The sequence below is a fragment of the Pogona vitticeps genome, chromosome 15, assembly GCF_051106095.1.
Source record: "Pogona vitticeps strain Pit_001003342236 chromosome 15, PviZW2.1, whole genome shotgun sequence".
In the NCBI taxonomy this organism is placed as follows: Eukaryota; Metazoa; Chordata; class Lepidosauria; order Squamata; family Agamidae; genus Pogona; species Pogona vitticeps.
Window position 1 is genome coordinate 5,974,254 of NC_135797.1, and position 24,047 is coordinate 5,998,300.

The following is a 24,047-nucleotide window of genomic DNA, read 5'->3' on the forward strand; positions in this document are numbered from 1 at the left end:
ATAAACATTCAGTGATATGCCCTCAAATCTGTTTGACACAAACCCTGCCCCATTCTTGCGCAGACAAGGAGAGCTTGCTATGGAAGTAATCTCTCTATGCTGCTCCCCAAGCGGTATAGTCCTATCCAGGCCCACTAAGTAGGCCAGCTTGGGGGAATCGCCATGCGGGAAACACAAGATGTGATGATATGATGGGAAGAAGAGGAAATAGCGTGGCATTTTAATTTTCAGGATTCTGCCCTCTGATCTTTTATCATGTCAACTCTGGGGGGGGTGTTTCCAAGGCCTGCTTTTAAACACCAGGCGTGTGTCCCCAGGGGAAAAATAAGGGTGCAAGCGAAAATCCGTGGAGACCCACCTCATCCGTTGTCGGTTTCTTAGGGTCTTGCTGCTCCTCCTCCTCTTCGCTTTCGGCATCACGGTCTGGACAAAGGGAAGAAAAGGGACGGAGTGAGAAAACTCAGGCTGAACGGATGGAGAGAGCTTAGCGCCGCTGCAAAAGTGGAACTGAGCTACAACCCCCAGGATTCTTGGAGGAAAGGAAAGAGAAACAGTTAAATCTCTATAAAAAGCCCTGGTTTGGACTTTGCCAATCAAGGGTGGTGACTTGTGGTCCTCCAGACAGGCTGACTAAGGATGATGGGGGCTGTAGTCCAAAACATCTGGATGGCTATACATTGCCCGCAAAGACATGAGCGCTTTACTGAGGTCTCAGCTGTCATCTCCCCATTATTGCCATGTGCCAATTTTCGCATGAAGATCCAAGCATGTGTTAAATCACGATTTGCTGCGATGGCCAACCTGGGACATTCTGGCTTAAGGAAGAGCCAAGAAAAATAAGCCAGGATGTCATTTGGTGGGGGAGATTGCTCAGTCCCTATATTGCTTTCTAGCCTCCTATAAAAACTGAAACAGGCGCCAAGTGTACACACTGGCTCTGTCATAGGTGACAGTACAAAATTTAATTGGAAGTGTAGGTGTTCATTACAAAAATTCCCATAGCCAGCCCACTCCACCCCTTCAGGTGAATCCAAAACACAGGCAGCCAGATTGATCCATGTCCACAAAGGAATTCTGGCAGTTTTTACTTTCAGTAGGAGGAGGACTTTTGTAAAGCTAATGGCTCTTAATGGTTCCTCGAGTACTCTGTGTCACAACCAGGGCTGCTATATGTTTCTCACAGCTAGGGTGACCCCCCCTCCCTTTCTGGAGCCCCCTATCAACCCTCCTCAACCCCACAGAAACTCACCGATGGATTTGCGGGGTTCAACCAGCTTCCCCATCCTGTCCGAGGTCTTCTCCTCCCCGTTGGTCATGACCGGTGAAAGGACCTCAGGCTGATCTGCCAAAGGGGGAACCATCAGTAAGAGCATGGGGCAGATATGAAAGGGAGAGGGAGAAGAAGCAAAGAAAAGCAGTCGGGGAACGTCAGAACGAATAGATTTTCGCTCACGGAAACGCAAGCGAGGAGTTTTCCCCCAAAAGGGAGAAAACGTTGAAGACAAATATCTTGACCTTCCGAGATTTTGCAGTCCGTGAGACCACAAGAAAAGGGTTCTTTCATTTCATCATTTCATCGGTTTTTCTCTGCTTGTCAAACCCCCATTGGCTCTATGTATCAAATCTCTATCAAATCTGGATAGCTCAGGGGTTTAAATCACTGGCTGTGGGGCCAGAGGTTGGGAGTTCGAATCCCCCCCCCCGCTGGGTGTCCTTGACGGGCTGGACTGGATGATCCATAGGGTCTTTTCCAGCTCTGCCGTTCTCAGATTATTATAATTAAATCACCAAACAGGCAGAAAATTCAGCCGCTCCACAATGTCAGTTTTCACGCTTTTCTTTTAAAAAAACACACCCACCCACCCACGTTTCTAGCTCTTATCACTAAAAATAAAATGGCCACAGAAAAGATGAGACACATCCTAGCTCATCCTATAGAATCACGGAAACTTCTTATTAATTTGCTCTGTGGAAACAGAGAGCTACTTTTCTACCAGTCGACATATTTACCCATCATACTGTCTCCCCTACAGAGAATCTCTAGGGATTTCAAATAAAGGAATCTATTTTTCATGCCGCTTTACGCTTTCTAATCAGAGAGACCGGGGACTTCCTACTTCCAGAGGGTGTTCTACTTATGACCCCCAAGGGCGAGACTCTGTTGAATCACCACAAGCATAACTGATATTACAATTTAGATTTTTACTCCACCAGCCCTTCCCAAAGGTTGCCTACATGCCCTGCCGGCTTTCTCCTCAAAGCTACCCTGCGAGGTAGGCTTAAATCTATTTCCAGGCCTTACGGCTGGCCAAAATGCAGGATAATGAAAAAAGAAGAGGAAAAAAAGGGGCGGGAGAAGGTAATGTCTTTTATCGGTCTTACATCAAGTACGATCAAGTTGCTGACTGAGTTACTGTATTTTTCTGTGTATAAGACGCCCCCATATATAAGACAACCCCACTTTTCTAACTCAGAATTAAGAAATCTAAGAGGGGCTTAGCAAATGTAGGGTGAAAGGGATCAAAGTGCTGCAGGATCGCTTTGATCCCTGCTTTCTCCCTTTGTGCTAAGCCCCGCAGGGCTTACCAAAAGAAGGGGGAAAGCAATCCCACGACTGCGCAATCGTTTTGATCCCTTTTCCCGTTATACAACCACGGGATTGCTTTGATCCTTTCCCCCTCCTTCTGCTAAGCCCAATGGGACTTAGTAAGCAGAGGGGAAAGCAGGGATCAAAGCAGCACTTTGATCCCTGCTTTCCTTTTGCTAAGGCTTAGCAAGTGGAGGGGAAAGCAGAGATCAAAGCGCTGCAGGATCACTTTGATCCCTGCTTCCCCCTCCACTTGTTTTTGTTCTCTCCTCAGCTCACTTCCGTGTATAAGACGATCCTCAATTTTTAGTCTAAAGATTTTAGACGAAAGTATAGTCTTACACATGAAAAAATACGGTAGCTATTAAACTGTTCCAGGACCCCTCTTTGGACAGCAAGAGAAAGCATTTTTCAAGGCAAAGGGTGTCTTAGTGTCAAGGGTCAAACCTGGTGCTGAGAAGCCCGGCTCGCCGGCCCCAGAGGAATCGCTGTAAGAGCTGGGTGTCTGCTCTAGAACCCGCTTCCGGATGCTGCCCTCAGATCCCTTACTGTGCGTGCGCCGCTTCTTGTTTTTCACCAGGATCCGGCGCAGCAACTCCTGAGGGCTTGGCAAAGCCATTCCAGGCTGGAGCTACAAGAAGGGGAAGGAGAGGCGTTCAGTAAGGTGGGCCAGCCAAAACGAGATCAAAAAGCAAAGAAAAAGAAAAACACCAAAGTCTTCATTTAAATGTGGTAGGTGGAGAGATGCTGATACTGCTAGGACTGGATAGCATACCGTATTTTTCCATGTATAAGACACCCCCATGTATTAACCCCCCCCCCACTTTTCTAACCCCAAATTAAGAAATCTAAGTTGGGCTTAGCAAGTGTAGGGGAAAAGGGATCAAAGCTATCCTGCGACTGCATGAGCGTTTTGATCCCTTTCCCCCTTATATAGCCATGGGATTGCTTTGAGCCTTTCCCCCTCCTTTTGCTAAGCCCCATGGGACTTAGCAAGCAGAGAGGAAAGCAAGGATCAAAGCCGTCCTGTAGCACTTTGATCCCTGCTTTCCTTTTGCTAAGGCTTAGTAAGTGGAGGGGAAAACAGGGATCAAAGCCCTGCAGGATCGCTTTGATCCCTGCTTTCCCCTCCACTTGTTTTTGTTCTCTCCTCAGCTTACTTCCGTGTATAAGATGACGCTCGGTTTTTAGTCTAAAGATTTTAGACAAAAGTATAGTCTTATACATGGAAAAATACGGTAATTGGCTTGGCTTCTCCCTACTTTCTTCTTACACAACAGCCCTGCCAGGTTTGGGAGAATGGCAGAGTGCATGTGATTGGGCTGCAATGAACACCCTGGCTCATTAGGGACTAGAAACTTATCTCCCAGTCACAGTCCAAGAATCTAACCCCGATAGATCCCTCTGGCTTTCCAAACCACTGGTTCTCGAAAATGTTTTGGATTATAATTCCCATCATCCATTACCACTGGCCATGCTGAATGGGGCTCTGATGGTTCTCTGCTCATCCCTGTTGTTCCAAATCATACACAGCTGAATGTATGAGTGATAGAGCTTGGAAATAACACGTATTGAAAACGGTTGCTTTCTCGTTAAATGTGAAGAATGCATCTATTTGTCCAATTTTTAAAGTAACGTTGAACTGTTAAAGTTACTTTCCAAACATGACTCAGTTGACTCTTGATAAAGCGAAAGTAGCAGCTTTAATGCTAGCATGTTAGATCGATTGTGTTATTTATAAGCTCTGATATCAAGATCTGGTAAGTCAGAACTGCATTACTGCCACGCTCACTGATGCTTGTTGCAAACCTTTAACATGTTTTTCTATGCCCCCCCAAAACTTACCGGATATTTTTCCAACGGATCGATAAGGAGGGCCTCTCCAAAAATATTCCGGCAATACTCCGCCATCTTCGCTTGCTGCTTGGCCCTGAGGAAATAAGAGAAGAGGCCATTACCTGTGAGGCAGGCTTCTCCTGTGCCTCAGTTTCCCTTCCGAAGGAGCTACTCACGAGTCAACGTGATTCTCAAACGAGAGGATAATGGGGAAGGGCGAAGTCTTAAAGGCACTTTCAGCTATGGCTTCAATTACTTCCTAGAAAAGAAGGAAGCAGAAACGAGGATATTAGGGGAAGGAGAGTAATTTTTGCGGCAAAGGCCAGCCTTAGGAGGAAGGAGATTAAAACCACAGTGGCCGGTGGAGAAGATTTTGGACCACGATGGCAACCTGGTGGAAAAGGACGGCACCCCACAACAGAAGCTGTCAGATGAGAGAATGAGAGCTGATCATTTTACAAGATACTTTTACAGTGGTGCCTTGCTTGACCATGTTAATTCGTTTCAGCGAAATCGTAGAGAGAAATCGTCGTCAAACGAAATTTAAAAAAACTACTGAAACGCATTAAAAACCGGTTAATGCGTTCCAATGGGCGAAATACCCAATCGTTCAGCAAAGATCCTCCATAGGGCAGTCATTTTCCGGTGCCTGTAGAGCGAAAAATCGGTTCTTGAAACAGCGGGGGGGGGGGGGCATTTTGCACAGCAGCGGCCATTTTGAAGCCTGACGATCAGCTGTTGGAAAATTGTCGTAAAACGAAAAACCAGTTCCCGAAGCAGGGGAAACCCCATTTTTTTGCTAAGCAAAAAAGCTCCATTCAAACATCGTTTTGCGATCGCAAAAGCGATCGCAAAAACATTGTCGTGAAGCAGATTCGTCGTTAAATGGGGTAATCGTTAAGCGGGGCATCACTGTACATCTTGTTTTTTTCTCAGGTCAGCTCAAGGCATACAGAGCTGGCCTCCCGCAACGAGACGCACACAGATCCTGCCATGCAGAGCAGGCTGATTTTCCCAAAACAACCCACTGAGTTTCACAGCTCTGCGGGGGACACAATGCGAGATCTATAATTCTAAACTGTGCAGTGCTCAGGTAGGTAGGTAGGTAGGTAGGTAGGTAGGTAGGTAGGTAGGTAGGTAGGTAGGTAGGTAGGTAGGTAGGTAGGAAGGAAGGAAGGAAGGAAGGAAGGAAGGAAGGAAGGAAGGAAGGAAGGAAGGAAGGATGATGCATGGATGGATGGATGGATGGATGGATGGATGGATGGATGGATGGATGGATGGATGGATGGATGGATGGATGGATGGATGGATGGATGGATGGATGGATGGATGGAAGGAAGGAAGGAAATAAAAATTTAACAACTTGATGTGATAACCTGTCGAACTGTGCTTTGCCACTATAATTCATCACCTTAGCTTCCCAAGTAGTGAGTTAACAAAGCCAGCCAGCCAATGCATGCCCAAGGGAGGCGACACGGAGGGAGGAGAGGTACCTTGAAGGGAATTTCCGTGGTCATGGTGAATCCGTGGGTGATGAAGGGCTCCTCTTCCGGCGGGCGTCCCTTCCAGCAGTCCAGTTCGATGCAGCGGCAGCCGCTCAGCAACACTTGGCGATACATCTCGACGGAGGAGTTGCCGGTCAGCTGCCCAGCTGAGGAGGGAGAGAGAAGAGAGGAAGAGAAATTAAAAGTTCAGGAGGTCCCATCAACCGGGTCGCGCCTGAAGTCTGAAGGAAATGTGAGGGAAAGTCAATAATGTTTGAAAGGAGACATGTTTGCAGGTCCCAATTGGGCTGCGGTTTTAGTGACAGCCCCCCCCCAAACCAAACCCACATCACTTCTCTTAAAGTCTATCAAGAGGGGAACATATTCTCACGGCCGTTGTTCTGTTCTGCTTCAAGAAAAAAAAATCACATTTTCCAAATTCCTTCTGGCTGTCATTCAACAGGCCGAGTATACTTGTATGAACCCAAATGACATTTTTCTTTCTTTCTTTTTCTCTCTCTCTCTCTCTGTGACAACTGTAAGCTAGAGAGGCCTTTTTTCCCCCAAAGCCGCCCAGAAAATCTTTCATCCCAGAAAATATTAATCTTCATTTTTGCATCAAAGAACTGGACAACTCTCCCCGGAGAGAGACTTTTTATAGCTTCTCCGCTAATTATCTTCCGACACCTTAAAGAGGCCGTGGTAGGAAATGTAACCAAGATTTTCCAAGTGGTCTATTCGCTTGCTCTAATATTTTTTGTTACAATCGGAAGAAGAGGGAGAATGAAGGAAGTAGAAAAGTGTAAGGATGTGTCCTCAGAGACTGAAACCAAGACCCACCACACTCTGGTATTCCTGATCACCCCGTAATGGCTGCTAAAAGCTGGATAGTTGAGGGGAAAAATTGATTATTTTTTGAAATGTGGTGCTGGAGGAGAGCTTTGCAGATTCCCTGGACTGCCAGAAAGACAGACCAGTGGATCCCAAAGCAAAATCAAGCCTGAACTCTCTCTGGAGGAAAAAAAATGTTGAAATGGAGGCTGTCCCGCTTTCTCTGGGGGGGAGGGAACCAATCATGCTGGAAAAGGCGGAAGGCAGGAGGAAAAGAGGAAGACCAAATATGAGATAGACTGACACTCCAAAGGAAGCCACAGGCTTGAGTCTACAAGAGCTGAAGAGGGCTGTTGAGGGCAGGACATTTTGGAGAGTTCATAGGGTCACCCTACGTCAGAGGCACACATAACAACAACAAAATATTGTATTATGTTCTATCTCTCTTTTTTTGATGTTGTTGTAAAATACTTTATTATGATTTTTTGAGGGGACGCCGACATAATCATTTTCTATTTCTACGTGGCAAGTTGCCAGCATCAGAGGACACTGTGGACGGATGAGTTTTAAAAAATGAAATTAAATGTCGGACAATGGAGTGAAGGGAACTGCATCCGGATTACTCCTCATCATTTGCAGCTCCAAACAAGGGAAACGTGTGACCTACAGTAAGATCACCAGATCCGAAAGGGATCGGTTCAAAACCTGATCCAGAAATGCTGAAAAACACAGATTATAGCAAACACTATTATAATAGCAAACGCGATACACAGCATAGTATCTGGGTCTCTCTAGTGGCCAGTTCTGGTAACTTCAGTATTAGAAATATATATTTTGGGTATTCTTCTTTTAATATTTTCAGACTGGTAACTTCATTATTAGAAATACATATTTTGGGGATTTTTCTTTTAATATTTTTAATATTGTCAGACTGATACTGATCCCGTGGATAAGGCAGTCCTACCTGTATTTTTAATTGCACACCCTTACAATCATCACATGGTCTGAGGGACTGAAAAGGACTTTTCTTGACTGGGGTGACTGTCAATCAATCCAGCACTAACCAATTATTCCCTCCTGCCCTGACTTCAAAGAGAGCCCCGCCTCCCTGCCGAGTGTTTTCTTTCCCTCTCTTTAGTCTGTTGAAGTCACTTCGCTTGTTTGCTGTTGATCTGTTCACAACTGTAAGTAGTGGAATGTTTTTTTTTAATTCTTTCTCCTACAAATGTCTCAGAGTAAGTTACTGAGACTTGAAGTGCCAGTTAATGAGAAAGCGGGGGGGGGGAACTATCTGGAGAACTTGAAGCTATTCTACTCTGTGGATCTCTGCACTTCTACTCTGCACTTACCCGTGAGGTAGGTATTATGGGACGAATTAATGAAGTAGCTGCAAAGCGGCTGGGTCATGTCGTCACTTAAGTCCAGCTTTTCGGGGGCCACGATGGAGTTCTCCTCTCCTGCCAAATAGCGCCCAAATCCTTCCATCGACATCTGGTCTGGAGGTCGGAGGGACGGCAAAGAAGCAAAACAGCAACGGCAGGTTTGCAGAGGTTGGCGAGAGGCAGGTCACTGTGAGGTTCGGGGGACTGGCATCCATGCCCACCAGATGCCCTGTTTGCACCCACGTTGTAATCTCCATGGATATTCCCTCCCTTCAACCCCGCCGGTCTCCCAGCCAAAGAACCCGGAGAAAAGAGGGCTCACCACGCTGCTGGAACTGTTGGTTGGGCTCGTACTTGTCGATCAGTTGGCGCACCTGCGCCCGTGTCAGTGGGGGGTACAGGATCTCGTTGAGACGTGGGTCCCTTTGCTTCTGGTTGATGAAGTCCATCAGCTGGTCCAGGCTAAGGTAGGGCTTCCCCTTGGCCCCGCTGCTCTCCAAAGGGGGGGGGAGGAGGGAAAGAAGAGGCCAAAAGATGAGTCCGGATCCGATCTGTCCAAAAGTTTAAGGCAGGGAAGGTCTGCCCCAACCCCACAACCAGCAGACAGACCCACGTGACCGGCCTGCCACCCAGAACGGGGCTTTTTCCAGGGTGGCACCCGACTTCTCTTTGGCGAGAGATCCTGTTACGTTAGAATTAGCAAGGCATAAAAAATTATCAAGGAAAAGACACACGTTGGTTTGCCTTTTCTGCTGTCTGTTTGTTAGTATTACACTGCCTGGTTGTCTTTGGCATGCTGTACTGTGTATGTTTGCAGTTTGTGACTTTAGATAATAATAATATTATAAGAATCTTGAACTGCACGTGTGGAAGGAATTCTGAGGATCAATGGGTCCGGGCCATGTTAAGGAGTCCCAGCGGGGGAATCGAACACCCAACCTCTGGCTCAGCAATCGGAGACCTAAGCCACTTAGCTATCCCCGCCATTCTGTTTGTGGGTTCATTGTGCATCACCGGATTCCCTGGGGAAGGCAGTCGGGCTGGGAAAGGGGGAAGGCAGCAGGAAAAGAGGAAGACCGAATACGAGATTGACTGACTCCCTCAAAGAGGCCACGGACTTGAATCCGTAAAAGCTGAGCTGAGGAAAGGGCATTTTAAAGAGTGCCACCTGATGGCGCATCACAACAACAACTGCCGCAGCAACAGGTAGAATGTCAGTTATGCTGAAGTCCTGTGAAAAAGGTCACTGGCAGAGTTTTAAAAAAATACAGTAGTAACAATAATAATACACCGTTCTGCTTTTGACTGTCCTCAAGCCACATTTCAATTGCTTGCGTGAATGAAGTGGAACTCTGCGTTGACCCAAGAAGCTCAAGAAGTGATCTCTGACAACTTATTTCGTCATTCTCTTCCATTCCTCCTCTCACGGGTGTGTGTGTGTGTGATTAATATGCACTTTATTAAAGTTATGAATAACTTTATTATGCCCTGAATGCTTTTCTGAAGCAGAAGAGCAGTGCATAAATATGCATATACAGTGGTGCCTCGCTTAACGAGCGCACCGTTTAACGACGAATCTGCATAGCGATCTGTTTTTTCAGATCACTAATGCGATCGCATTGCAATGTTTTCAATGGCAAAACATCGCATTGCAATGATGTTTTCAATGGCAAAACTTCGCATTGTGATGTTTTTTTAAACAGATGATTGGCGGTTCCAAAATGGCCGCCGCAACCATTTTCGCGCCCTGCCCTTGCTTACCGAAGGCGCGAAAATGGTGGCGCTATGGAGGAACTTCACTGAACAGTGAGTTTGGGGCCCCATAGGAACGCATTGAACGAAGTTTAATGTGTTCCTATAGGGTTTTTTGATCCGTTTAGCGATGTTTTTGCATAGCGACGATTAATCCGGAACGGATTAACGTCGCTATGTGGGGCACCACTGTATATTTAAAGTATAGCTGTCCTGGACATTTTTCTCAGGCCTTTGCGGACAGATTGGGCATCACTGGTTTGTTACTGGGATAAGAAGTTTGGACTTCAGGCCACATGTTCATAGAATCCTAGAATAACAGAGCTGGAAGGGGCCTCTAAGGCCATCCGGTCCAACCCCCTGCTCAAGGCAGGAATACAAAACAAAGCAGATTTGACAGAGGGTTGTCCAGTTTTCTCTTGAATGCTTCCAGTGCTGGAGCCCTCACTACAAAATCCTACAAAAATACGGCAAGTGGGACGACGGACCGGAGGTGGTTTCTCTGTTCAGCGAGGTCGGCCGGTTGATCATTTATTGAAGAAGACTTCAGACCATTTCAAATCCAACTTCAGCAGGTGCAAACGGGTGCGACACAAACAACAGCCAACCCTTGACTCACAAAGGGTTAAAATTATAAAAATACTAACCTTGTGTATACAATGGAGTTAAGCTAATTAGTCATAATAAAATAAACTTCTGCCCTTCCTGTAAAACCCCGCTAGAGGCCAAAACATGACATGGCTCATTTAAACAAAGCCTTTTTTATAGTTTCTTCCCACCCCTAGAGCGGATGGCGGATGGAAGAGCGAGCAAGCCTTCCGTGTGTGTCCCAAACCGCTCGGACTCTCGCAATAAGGCGTTCATCTTGTTCTCAACCTCCCACCCGCTCTCTCCTATTATTCTCACGGAAAGGAGCGACTCACATCTCCAGCAAGATCTTGTCGATGTCTGGGCGAAGGCAGAGCTTGTTCAGGAAGCGTTCGAAAATCTCCAGGGTGAACTCTTCAGGTTTGATCGACTCGCTCTGCGTGTGTTTTTTTTTGGGGGGGGGGGAAGAAAGGGAATGTAGAGAAGGAAGAAATGAATACCATCAGCCACTTGTGTTGGAAAAGGTCACTGCAGTTCCAACAAACGCACGTGGGATGAGAAGTAAAAGGGGCAATCCGGATTCGAGGAGCGAATTTGGCGTTCTGCAAGAGGCGATTTCGAGAAGGTTTCTCCGAATCACCCGTCTGGACCCAGCTGGGCCGCGGGTGCTGTAGGACGGGGGTGGGCACCTATGGAAAACCCGTGGGCTTCACACCCATGCACCCCATTTTACTTACACACACCCACAAACACGCACGCACACAGAGGAACCAGGTCAGCAAGACAATCCTGACGAAACTATCAGATAACGGCATGAAACAAGGATGCTGAGCTAAATCAGCCCTTGATATCTTGAACTTGGAATGGGGAAGGGACCCTGTGCCTCAAAGATGCTCAGGGGGAGAATCGAACTCTCAACCTCGGGCTCCACAGCCAGAGACCTCAAGCCCTGACCTATCCACCAGTTCTGTCTGTGACTGACTCGTGAGCCTTTCGGCAGAATATTACGCCCAAACTCTCTCTGGAAGCAAAAATGTTGACACTGAGGCTGTCCTCCTTTGAGAAAAGTCAGGGGAGGAGGTGAAAAAAAAATAAGTACGATAATAATGATGGCAAATTGAGAATGATCCAGTACCTTGCTTTTTCTGTTCTTCTTGGAATTTAGTATTTAATAGGAGAATCACACACACCCTCTGAAGGCTTTTAGAGGCATGTGCATTTTAATTTTTTAATATTTATTTGCTAGAATTTTCTTTTCTGGCTATACAAAGCACCTCAAACAGGGCCTCATACCGCCTTCCCCTTTTCACAGCAGTGCGCAGGAAAAACCGACGGCTAAAACTCTTGCCGTAGAGAAGGAAACCCAGAAAAATTAACAGATCTGAGTGTTTCTCTCGTGCCATGTTGCTTAACCAGACTAGCGGAGGCTATTTGCAAATCTGAAAAAGGAGTTTTTCCCCTCCATTCTGTCCCCTGATCCTTTGAAAGTGGGATGGGCCAACCTTCGAAGCTTTGGAAGAATCAGGATAAGGCCACATATCTGTGGAAACAATACAAATGCAGTTATATCACCTACACCTGTATTTGTATTGCTTCAGAGCTTTGGAGGGCCCAGGTGCCCATCCTTGGAAGGCCACATCTGCCTCTGTAAACTCCAGTGGGGTTATTTTAATAAAAAGGTTCTTTTAAACTGAAAGAGCCCCCTTGCGCCCTCTAGTGGCAAATAAAAATTTTTTAAAAAAATTAAACACAGTTTTGTGGGTTTGGAGATCGCCAGGCGGCCGGGGGGGGGGCTCACAACATGGCACAATTGCTCCTCCAGAGGGTACCAAAGGGGACCCTCTGATACCCACTGCATCACAGGTACCCCCATACAGAGAAACCAATCTTCAGGTCGATGATAAGTCTGGGGCAAGTGGTGTGAGACAGGAAGTCCCAGCTGGGTTCAACAAGCTGGAAAGATTGTGGGCCGAGGTTGAATCATGGCGAGACTCAATGAGTGGAAGAGAAAGTGGGCAACGCAGGAAGGGTGGGTGGGACATACCCTGTTAAAATTCAGGCCACAGGATTCCAGAGCCGTCTCCACTCTTTTTTTGTCAGCCGAGAACATTTTGAGGATGCTGCCGGTGAGGGCAAAGAAGAGAGACAGGAAACCTCTTGGTCACATTCAAAGCCATCTAGTCTTCCCCAGACTACCATTCCCATCATCCCCCACCAGCATAGCTGTTGAGACGGGGGGGAAACAATCCTGCCCAAGGTCCCATTTGCCCCGACGTGGCTCCCAAAGTTTTGCTTGCCAGGTACATGTGCCCCCCCAAAAAAGGAAGACCTCTCTGTTACTCACGTGCAAGCATCCTGGCATGTATTGTCAGGCAAGAGGCTAGAGCTGTTTGAGGAGCCCATCTAATCCAAGCCCTCCCACACACACTGCATTGCTGCTTCAAATGGGCAAGGTTGCTGGAGCAACAAGACGCCTTTGCCACGTCTACCCAGGAAAGCTCTGACACTCATTCAAAAGCTGACACCCCTTTCGCAACTGGTGCTACTGTGTTTCCCCGAAAATAAGGCAGGGTCTTATATTAATTTTTGCTCCAAAAAACACATTGGGGCTTATTTTCAGGGGATGTTTATTTTTTTCATACATAACCATCTATCCGTATTTTTCGCTCCATAAGATGCACCTCTCCCTAAGACGCACCAAATTTTTAGGAGAAGAAAACAGGAAAAAAATAATCTGTTTTCTTCGCTCCATAAGACGCACAGACTTTCCACCCCCTTGTTTTGTGGAAAAAAAAGTGTGTCTTATAGTGCAAAAAATGCGGTACATTTATTCAAATACACTCATATCATCTTCTGGTTGGTGCACGAGGTTGGAGGACGGGGTTTCACTAAACTGGGGCTTATTTTTGGGGTAGGGCTTATTTTCAGAGAAACAGGGTATCATGAACCCAGAGAAGAATACTGGGGGAAGGAGGGGGAAAAACGCAAGAAGCTCAGGTAGGTGGGGAAAGAGGATCTTACTTCTTGACTGGGATCCTTCCATCTTGATTGACCTGGAGTTTGAGCCGGATGTAGCTGTGAGGACAAAACCGAAAGTTAATTATGGGTCAGTTTGCTATTTTGACCTGGACACCTCAATTGCATTCTGTTGCAACTCAACAGTGCCCCCTGGGGGTGCTGAGGCTTTACACCCCTGCAGGAAAGCCTGAACAGGCCTATATCCTAAGCTTTGTTGCTGAGTTAAATCTCGTCCCCCAACAAGCTGCAACTGGCTCTCTCTTTCTTCCCTACTTAATGAACGCAGGAAAGTCACTCACGCTTTTTGTAAGAAAGTGTTCCGTGAAGCGTTCTGAGCCAGGATGTTTGTGGCCAGTTTGAACAATTCCTCGGCCCACAGCTGGAAAAGAGAGAAGGCAGAAGAAAAGGATGATCAGCTTTTCCCCTTTGGTTATCTCCACCCCATCCACGCTCTGCAACCATCTCCTTAAATTCTGATCTTCCACCATGCAGTCAAATGTGGCTCCCGTTTGAGAGAGGAGCACAGAGATGGAAATATGAAGCTCGGAGCTGTTTTTATTAAAGAAAATATGACTCAGACAGAGGTCCGAAATAAAAAAGAATCAAGGAAATAAATACATGTATTTGCTTTCCATTCCACACTGCAAGCTTTTGGAATTACTCAATGAAATGGAAACCTAAATAGGTAGATCGGGAAGGACAAAAGAAAGGGGCATAAAACCCTCGTTATTCAGCAGCAGCTTTTGGTGGGGGGGGGGGAGAGACATCCAATAAAAAGGAAAGAAGAATTAAAACAGAGCATAGAGACACAGAAAGCTGTCCATCAACCTTAGTACTGCCAGTTTTGATAGACAGCGGCTTCAACAACATTCTTTCCTCTTGCCACCTGGAAATCCCTGAGATTTTTTTTACTGGTTACTCAGCCCAAGATTACCTAGACCTGATCCTGGTTAATTTCCAAAATCAGACAAAACCCATGTGTAGAGAGAGAGAGAGAAAGGTATGGTAGGTTCAAGGTGCGACACTGGTGTAGCATCAGATGCAGGGAAACGAAGGTGGGAAAGCCCCCAACTGCACAAAAGTTATTCTCTTTTTTTGGAACCTAGCATATTTTGAATATAAAACTTCCTTCTAGCATAGAAGCGATTCCTAAAGAATATTTTAAAAAGTGATACGCCATTCCCTTTTTCTGGGGTCATTTTGGGACTGTGCAGCTTGCCCAAGGCCACCCAGGCTGGCTCTTCTCCCAGGTGGCCCAGTGGGGGAATCAAACTCCCAAGTTTTTTTTAAAAAACTAACCATTTAATTAACAGACTAATTAAGTATAACATAATGGATTACATTCTACCCTTCCCAGAATTAAATTCTACCCAGCCTTAACAACAACAAATTAATTTTCCCATTTCTAACTATCAACATTTACAAATCGGTTTTTTAAACCTATTAGTCATAGCCATTTTAACATTCTCAAGTCTCCAACTTTGGCGCAACGATAGAAAAATGGCTATTTTTTTTCCTGGCTGCCTCTGCTTGCTATCTTCCCCGAAGAGGGAGACTGGCATTTACTAGAAAGGCTAGCGATGGGCAACTGGTGTAAACCACAAGACTACAACACCCATGATCCACCACCAGTGGCCTTGCTAGCTAGGACTGCTGGGAGCTGTAGGCCAAGCACACCCGGAGGGCTACAAGCAGCCCACCATTCAAGCCAATCTAGATTTGCCGGCGGCTCATAGGAATGCCCTATCTCAAGAAGAAAACTTAAGATTATTTTTCCCCCTTTCCTGAACAATTCGGTTTTTTATTTTCTACACAGCATTGGTTTTAAAAACCAGGACAAATGAATACAGGTCCTGACAGAACCACAGGAATAGCAGCGGGGTGGGGTGGGGGAAATCACACACAGAGAGACACAAATGCCCACAAAAGAAACCTCACAGTCATCTATCTCTTGAAAACCAGTGACAAAAGCTGTAAATTAAGGCCAATTATAGACTTAGAATGATTAAGAGACAGCACGGCAAGCTCACCAGGGAAATAAGGAAAAACTGGTGAAGGGCATTAACAGGGATAAGATTGCTTTGCGCAGTGCAATCACAAGTCCATCAAGAGATCTGGCGCGTCCCGATAAATGGACTCCACGGAATCGGGAAGACATTTCGGACCGCTCTAGATCAAGGTGGGAGACTTGGACTTCCAGATGTTGGTGGAAATACAATTCCCATGATCTCTTACTACGGGGCTAACAGAAGTCGCTGCCTTCAATGTTTCGAAGGGCCCATGTTCTCCCATCCATCCATACTCTGTGGTCCCCAACCTTGGGCCTCCAGATGTTCCTGGACTTCAACTCCCAGAAATCCTGGCCAGAAGAGGTGGTGGTGAAGGCTCCTGGGAGTTGTAGTCCAGGAAAATCTGGGGGCCCAAGGTTGGGGGCCTATAAGGATCCAATGGGAGAAAGACGGGTGCCGGCTATTTTCCAAAGAACCCATTTAAAATGAGACAGTGAAACCAGGCAGGATCTTGCATAGATTTCTACCTCTCTGTCCCACTGATGGAGCTAGGTGGAAAACAGATCCTGATCAACGGCTAGAACTCCCAACTCTCAGAATTCCCTGAGAATTCCTGCCCACAAACCTACAGATACCTCCATACACCTGCATTTCACTCACCTGGAAAAGGCCCCACCTTCCGGCCTGTCTCGGGGCTACTTTCCATACACCAAAAAGGGAACTGCCTTAAAGGAAGGAGCGGCGAACCTTTGACATTCCAGATCTATCGGACTCCAACTCCCAGAATCCCCAGCCGGTGTTGTCAATGAAAAAGAGTTGTGGGAGTTGTAGTCCAATAATCTGGAACGCCAAAGGTTCGCCACCCCTGCTTCTTCGTGTGAGGTTTGCTGCCCACCGGGCTCTACATAGGGCATTCCCAATGAACTACATTTCCCACAAAGACCTAGGTCTCCCAGAAATCACCGGGGCAGTTTCCTTTTTTGTACAGGAAGTGGGCACAAGAGGGCCTGGAAGATAGGCCCTGTCCCAGGCGAGTGAAATGTAGGTGTGTGACTGCCAGAGTTTGGAGAATTCTGGGACTTGGAAGTCCAAAACAACAACAGCAAACAACACGTATTTAATTTATACTACAGAGTCAAGGCCGTTTGAGTCCACTTTGTCACGGCTCCATCATATGGAATTCTGCAATGTGTAATTGGAGGAGGAACCTATATGTCTATACATGGGAGCTGTCATGCATTCCCCTCAATTTCAGCAATTTCACATTACTGTACTTGACAAATTACAGATCCAACACAATTTGGTAGGAAGGAGCACATGCAGGTTAAACGGAAGCAATCGGCTATCGCTCTCCAACCAGAAACAAAGCCATTCATTCATTCATTCATTCATTCATTCATTCATTCATTCATTCATTCATTCATTCATTCATTCATTCATTCATTCATTCATTCATTCATTCATTCATTCCACTCTCTTGAACTCAAAGGATTACAGTCTTTTCTGAAACACAAAGTAAATTTCATGGGCCCAGCCTTATCCTACCCTTACCATTGAAGACAGCTTATATTTAGAGATGAGTACAAATCAGGAAAAGGTTGGCTCATTTTGATTCGCGATTGGTTAAGGTCGACGAACTGCAAATTATGAATTTACGGTTTTTTGACAAATTGACAAAATGATTCAGGTACATGTGTTTTTTACTTAAAAACCCTATAAAATGCCCCTCCAAAATCACTGAGAAACTTCTACTGACTCTCCTCTACAATCCCTCTAAGATTGGGGTTTTGACATCCAAGTTATATTTTCACAAAGTGGGTTCCCCCTAGGAAAGTAGCTGGCTTGGGGAAATCCAATCTTCATCAAATTTTGAAGGATTGCAGGGGAGAGTCATAGGAATCGTTCCTGCATTGTTGGTGTCTCCAGGTGCCTGGGGGACTGTTTTATAGGCAAACAAATCAAATAACCAAAAATTGCTAACAATTTGTTAATTTGTATTCATCGGGGGCATTGATTTGTACAAGTAGGAATCAACAAATGGGCATTTTTTGCACAAATTTGGTGATTTGTTTTCTAATTCATGCTTATCTCTACTGAAAATAATCCAACCTTCCACAAACAGTAATACAAGGATATTCTTTCCACTCTGAGAAGTCCCAACGCGATATCGCTTGCTCTCCCAAACCAAAACACGGGTCTAAAGCAGAAAGCAGCCAGTTTTAGGATTGGCTTATTCACGCAGCAAAACCAAGACGTAAAGCTTATGTTCAGCAGCTCCGCTTGGATCTGTGGGGCAGGGCGGGAAGCGGTACATTTCAACAGCCGATCCCCGGATGCAGAAAACTAGCACCTCAGGGAGAAAAGCTCTAAGGAACACTGCATCGTAGACTTGAAGGGGGTAATCTATGGGGCCGACGCAAGAGTAGATGGGGTGGGGCTGGGTCTTGGGGGAGGAGGAGAGAAGCCAGAGAAACTGAGGCTATGGGTCATAGAGGATTCTCCCCCCCACCTTCCTACCTTTGCTGTGTCATCCTGGACAACCGCCATGAAGTTGAGAAAGCTCACGTTGACAATGTCGGGCCCGTGCACGACCGTCAACAGCTTCTCTTCCGGGCGTTGCTCCTGCCCCCCGAAGCCAAGAATCTCCCGAATCTTGGGGTCCTGGAAGTGGAAAAAAAAGGGGGGTAGCATAGGAGAAGTTTAACTCAAGTGGGTCAGGTCGGGGCGGACAGCTTCTGCGTATCAAGGGGCCAATTTTCTGCCCTCTAAAAGCATTAAAAAGGCAGGGGGGAAGCAAGAAATAAAAACTGAATTAGAGGTGCCTAGAAATCTACTTACCATTTTGGTAAAAATAATGCTTTGGAATGTTCTCAGGTGCAAGGAGATGTGTTTAAAACATCTAGGGATGCTCCAGGACATTTTCCAGAGCTGCTATTGACCTATTATTATTATTATTATTATTATTATTATTATTATTATTATTATTATTATTATTATTATTATTATTATTATTATTATTATTATTATTATTATTATTATTATTATTACAGTTTGTATTGGCTCTTGCCTTTCCATTGGATCATTTCAGCAATGTGGAGAGGGGGGATCTGCTGCTTGGGTAACAGCCTATCCTCCATATTACCTTACCCGGGCTTCATGCTCTGGAGAGGACACTCCTCGATTCAGAGCATGTTACCATAGTCTCTTGAGACTGAAGGATGCCTATGCAGCATTATTATTATTATTATTATTATTATTATTATTATTATTATTATTATTATTATTATTATTATTATTATTATTATTATTATTATTATTATTATTATTATTATTATTATTATTATTATTATTATTATTATTATTATTGCTGGAGACAAGAAATACAGGCCCAGCGGGGTGATCTCCTAGGGCCCCAGGGCCAGACTCTGTCCACCCCAGGCTAGATGTACAAGTCGGTTGATCAATAGCCTCAGATTTTGGGAAGAAAGAAGGGGGAAAATGGTTCGATGGCAAAGCACCAGCTTGGGCATTCAGAACATCGCCGGTTCAAGCCCCACCCTCTCCAGCTTTAAAATGGGACTGGGCAGAAGGTGAGATGTTGAGAAGCCTTTGGGAATCACTGCCACTTGGAGGAGATCTAGAATACCGAAATAGGTAGCTCTTCTAATGCTGCTGGAGGACAGCCCCCGCCAGCCTTTGCCAGGGTGGCCAACAATGGAGGAAACATGGGAGTTGTAGTCCAAGAGTGGCTGTACGGTCACGTTCTCCATCCCTGGAGCAGACGGAGCAAGTTGGCTAACTCTGAGCAAGGCAGCGCTGAAGGCCAGGGAGGATCTACTACAATTCCCAGAATCCTTCGGCCGCCACAGCCGCCAGGGGCCTTTCGCCGACCCTTTCCAATCATCGGCATTGAGTTTCGCTTGTGAGAACCCTCCGTTACCTTCGGCAACTTAGCATAACGTCCCGTCCGTGTATCCCGAATTGAACTGATGTCTAAAATGTCCACTTCCTGGTAGAAAAACAGAGAGAGAGAGAGAGAGAGATTGAATGAGAGGGAGACCTTCCATGAAATGCTCCTTATTAGCTCACGCTGAGCATTCTCCGAGGTCCCGTGCCCTAACGAGAACCAGGAAAATATGTTAATTAGGGTAGATAACGAGGTCTTTCTTCTTCACAGCAAAGAATGATTAATTTTAGCTTCTCCCCCTGCCAGTTCCCATAATTCAGCCAGCTTACATTTGTGTAATTAGTTTAAGGGGAAATGCAGCAAGCAAACAAACAACAAGGTAGATATGTATTTATTATCGTCCACTTGAGGCCACCCATTAACACAATTTCCTCCTTTGTATGCAGGAATCGTAATGTTGTATTTTCTCCCTTTAATGGAGCAGGAAGGCAGCCGTTTCCCCTTGTCTTATACAACGATTTCCCCTTAATTGGGGCTGCTCGGCCCCAATTAAGATCAACTAACGTTCCCCCCACTTAAGGCTTGAGATGCCGAGGATGAAGTTTGCCTTCTTGTAGCTAATGTACAGAGTCTTTCTTGTAATTTCAACTTTCTTTAAAGGGAGGGTGGGACCTAATCTTGCAGCAAGAAAGCCACTGCACAGATTTTTCCTCTATTTGGCCCATGAATCCAGAGCTGGTCAGAATGATGGAGAGGGGATGCAGTCTTTATTTATTCGTACAGTGACTATAACAAAAAAAAGGGGGGAACATGCCCTTCGCTGGGTTTCTATACACATCGGCGGGACCATAAAACGCCCTTTTCCGGCCACAACAGAGCAATGTGGCTGCAAAAAAAGGCCAATGAGATTTTAGGATGCTTTAACAGAAAATATAGTCTCGAAATCCTGTGGGGTGCTAGTTCCCCTCTATTGAGCACTGGTTAGGCCTCCTCTTGAGTATTGTGTCCAGTTCCGGACACCGCATTTTAAGAAGGATGCTGACAAATCGGAAGACGTTCAGACGAGGGCAACGAGGATGATCAAGGGGCTGGAATCAAAGCCTTATGAGGAAAGATGGAAATAACTGGGCATGTTTAGCCTGGAGAAAAGAAGACTGAGAAGTTATAGGATTGTTGTTGTTGTTGTTGTTTAGTTGTTAAGTCGTGTCCAACTCTTCGTGACCCCATGGACCAGAGCACGCCAGGCCCTCCTGTCTTCTACTGCCTCGTGGAGTTTGGTCAAATTCATGTTGGTCGCTTCAATGACCCTCTCCAACCATCTCGTCCTCTGTCGTCCCCTTCTCCTCTTGCCGTCACACTTTCCCAACATCAGGGTCTTTTCCAGGGAGTCTTCTCTTCTCACGAGATGGCCAAAGGATTGGCGCCTCAGCTTCAGGATCTGTCCTTCCAGGTGATAGGATAGCACTTTTCAAATATCTAAACGGCTGTCATATAGAGAAGGAGCAAAATCTGTTCTATCCTGTGATTATTCTATGATGCCTCACACATTACTCCAAAAAAGGTATATTTTTAAGCAATTATTTTAAGCAAATTCCATGCCACCTTTCCAAAGAGGAGCATTTTCCCTCTGAAGTGGTAAACAAAGTTCAAATGAGTGAAACATTCAACCAACAAAGCAAAGTCAGCCCCTTCATACGATCCAGCAGCCAGTTTATACAGCGGTGTTAAAAACACCACACAGCACCCAAATACTTGATTTGGGGGGTGAGGGAAGCTCTGGTTTATGGGGGGCCAGAAACTCCCCTCTTTGAAAATATATGTGGGGAAGGCAGGGAAGAGACCATGGAAGTGGGTTTCTAGCCAATGGGTTGAAGGGAAACTATCCATGTGATGCTTCAGTAGATGATGTCAGAAGGAGCATGGCATCATCTGACTAACAAGGACAACTGTGTGGAAAATCCTGGCTCTGCCCAAATACATATTCAACCCTATATTAACCTACCCCCTGAAATTAAAAAATACACTGGAAAAAATTTGTTGCAGTCAACATGGAAATAGGGAGTGGGGGAGCTTTACAACCATGGGACCACCACTCGAAAAGGCCCTGTCGTCTCTGCTTCCCTGGCTATTACAGTATTTTTCCATGTATAAGACACCTCCCATGTATAAGACACCCCCCACTTTTCTAACCCAAAAGAAAGAAATCTAAATGGGGCTTAGCAAGTGTAGGGGGGAAAGGGATCAAAGCCCTACGGGATCGCTTTGATCCCTGCTTTCCCCTTCACTTGTTTTTGTTCTCTCCTCAGCTTACTTCTGTGTATAAGACGACCCTCAATTTTTGTTCTAAAATTTTAGACAAAAGTATAGTCTTATACATGGAAAAAATACGGTAATCTTTTTTGGAAAGCAAACAAGCAAGACATCAGTAGTTCATCTGAACGATGTGGTATACTCAAAGGAGTGTGATGGGTTTTTCAAGTAACTTGAGCCCATACCACTGAAACTTTGATCAACATTGCCATTTTAATATTGCTATTCATTGTAATTTTTTTAAAAACGGAGTCTGTTTTCAAAGCCAAGTTATAGGTTGATTTGGGTCCTGCAAGGGACAAAGACAAGATGTATACTAAAGAAATGAACAAATAAGGTTTGCAATCTTGAATTGGGCTCGGGTTCAAAATGGCAGCCAGGCAGAGAATATTCAGAAGTGCTTTCCCTTTCCCTTCCTCTAGGGGCGCTGTGGGACTGTGCAGCCTGCCCAAGGCTACCCAGGCTGGCTCTTCTCTCTGGAGGCACAGTGGAGGAATCGAACTCTCAACCTCTAGTTCTACATACTTAAACCGCTGAGCTAGCCAGCCAACTGACTCTTAATTCTCACCGAATAATTGGGATTTCTCAAGCATCCTTTCCAGAAGGCCAGTTTACATGGAATTTTGCAAGTCTAACATATAGGCAGAAATCCAGATGTGGGTTTTAGTCCGAACCTAATCCAGCCTTTAAGACAAGCACTAGCAAGTGACTGTTTTATAAATGCTGCTTTATGGATAAACACTTTTTAAAAACCTGCTAAGGAGTGGTGCTTTTAAAAAGACCCTTGGACTCAACATTAGTAAGATAATGGAGCAACCAAGGGCATAACGGGGTCAGACTAGATGGCCTTCGCCACCCCCCACTTCCCTGCCTTCTTGCCACCCGCTTTGGCTTTGATTCCCGGCATCCCCACCCCACGCCAGTTCCCTGGGAGGAAAGAGCAGCTGCTCAGGCAATATATACAGCTACTTAAGCTAACTGTTTTGTTCTGGATGGGCGCCAGATGCAAAAGAGCTTTAACCGCAGGGAAATTGTGCGGTAGCAAAGGAGGAGAGGAAAGAGGACTTTCCTTCAACCGAGAGGAAATTGCCCTTTTTGGATAGGGCTGGCGGGAAGGAGGAATTAAAAAGAAAAAAAGGCCCCCGATTCAGAGAAAGGGCGGCCGTGGGTCAGAGACTCTGTTTAAGGACCCGCCTCGCCATCGGCGGGGCATAAATCTAAATTTTCAAGATTAAAATCAAGATGCACCCCCCTTTTTTTTCCTCAAAGAAATAATGCTGGCTCCTGACCTCTGGCTCCACAGCCAAGGAGCTCCAACCCACTGAGCTATTCGGATTGCTCTCTCACTTACCAGGGGCTACAATGCCCGGGGGGGGGGGCTTGCTGCCCCACAAGTAAAGAATAGGGCTTTATATAGGTCCAGACAGCATTTTTCACATGGATTTCGTAGCCTTCCTAAGGAAACTTGCATTCCCCCCCAACTCACCGCCCCCTCGAGATTTTAAAGGAAGATGTTTATAAAAGAATAAACATGCAAGCCACATTACATCATGTTAGCAAAACAAATAGAAGAAAAAGCACTACCAGATTGTTAAAATTTGAGCCACCAACCTTCCTAGTGCAAATCTGGATAAAATAAATGTATACTAACTTATCGCTATCACTCATCTATGCCAGTATCAAATGGCTCCAATATTTGATGGGTCTGATCCCTTTTAAAATACTGTACCAGCGTGATTTATTATCCTCACAATTCATTTTGGGGCCAAAGGATCGCTTTATATTCTGTATCATTTACATGGTTTACTTGTTTATAAGTTATCCGTTTCATTTGTACGCCACTTTTCTTCTGGAAATGGGACCTCAGGTGGCTGACAGAACAGTTTAAAACAACAGAATATTAAAATGTGATAAAACCGAAGGCATTCGAATCAATTGTATAATTAAAATGCAGTTGAAATTAGAAGCCTTCAAAATCATTTAATCAAAAATAGCAATAATAATGGACCTTAGAAAAGTGAAAAACCAGCACATCATAATCCTGTATATATTATCTGTAAAATACGGGATCATTTCTACACATATAATGAGGAGAACCAATGTAATACAGTTATTAGTTCAACTGGGATTTAAGAGACCAAGGTTCCAGTCCTCATGGAGCCATGAAATTCACTAGGTGACCATGAGCCAGTTACTGATTTTTCAGCCTGACCTACCTAATACTATAAGAATAAAAGGGGGAAGAGAGTTACATAGACTGCTTTGAGTTTACTGGAGGAATAAATGCCTACTCCCTTAAATGTGTTTACGCCCTTCCTTTTTAATTCACTTCCCAGATCTTCT

General features: G+C 45.4%; 1 protein-coding gene across 1 annotated transcript in view; it reads right to left on the bottom strand.

Annotated features, from left to right (window-relative positions):
* PLCB3 (phospholipase C beta 3) overlaps window positions 1–24,047 on the bottom strand; it is a 65,978-nt gene that overhangs the window by 26,175 nt on the left and 15,756 nt on the right. Inside the window, exons 3-16 of the mRNA XM_072984045.2 lie at window positions 19,428–19,496; window positions 18,005–18,148; window positions 13,778–13,857; window positions 13,482–13,535; window positions 12,505–12,580; window positions 10,796–10,896; window positions 8,443–8,609; window positions 8,088–8,234; window positions 5,917–6,074; window positions 4,600–4,682; window positions 4,433–4,517; window positions 3,035–3,218; window positions 1,250–1,342; window positions 359–423 (exon numbers count right to left, since the gene is read on the bottom strand). Coding sequence (XP_072840146.2) covers window positions 359–423; window positions 1,250–1,342; window positions 3,035–3,218; window positions 4,433–4,517; window positions 4,600–4,682; window positions 5,917–6,074; window positions 8,088–8,234; window positions 8,443–8,609; window positions 10,796–10,896; window positions 12,505–12,580; window positions 13,482–13,535; window positions 13,778–13,857; window positions 18,005–18,148; window positions 19,428–19,496 — 1,506 coding nt within the window. The remainder of the gene's footprint in view (window positions 1–358; window positions 424–1,249; window positions 1,343–3,034; window positions 3,219–4,432; window positions 4,518–4,599; window positions 4,683–5,916; window positions 6,075–8,087; window positions 8,235–8,442; window positions 8,610–10,795; window positions 10,897–12,504; window positions 12,581–13,481; window positions 13,536–13,777; window positions 13,858–18,004; window positions 18,149–19,427; window positions 19,497–24,047) is intronic.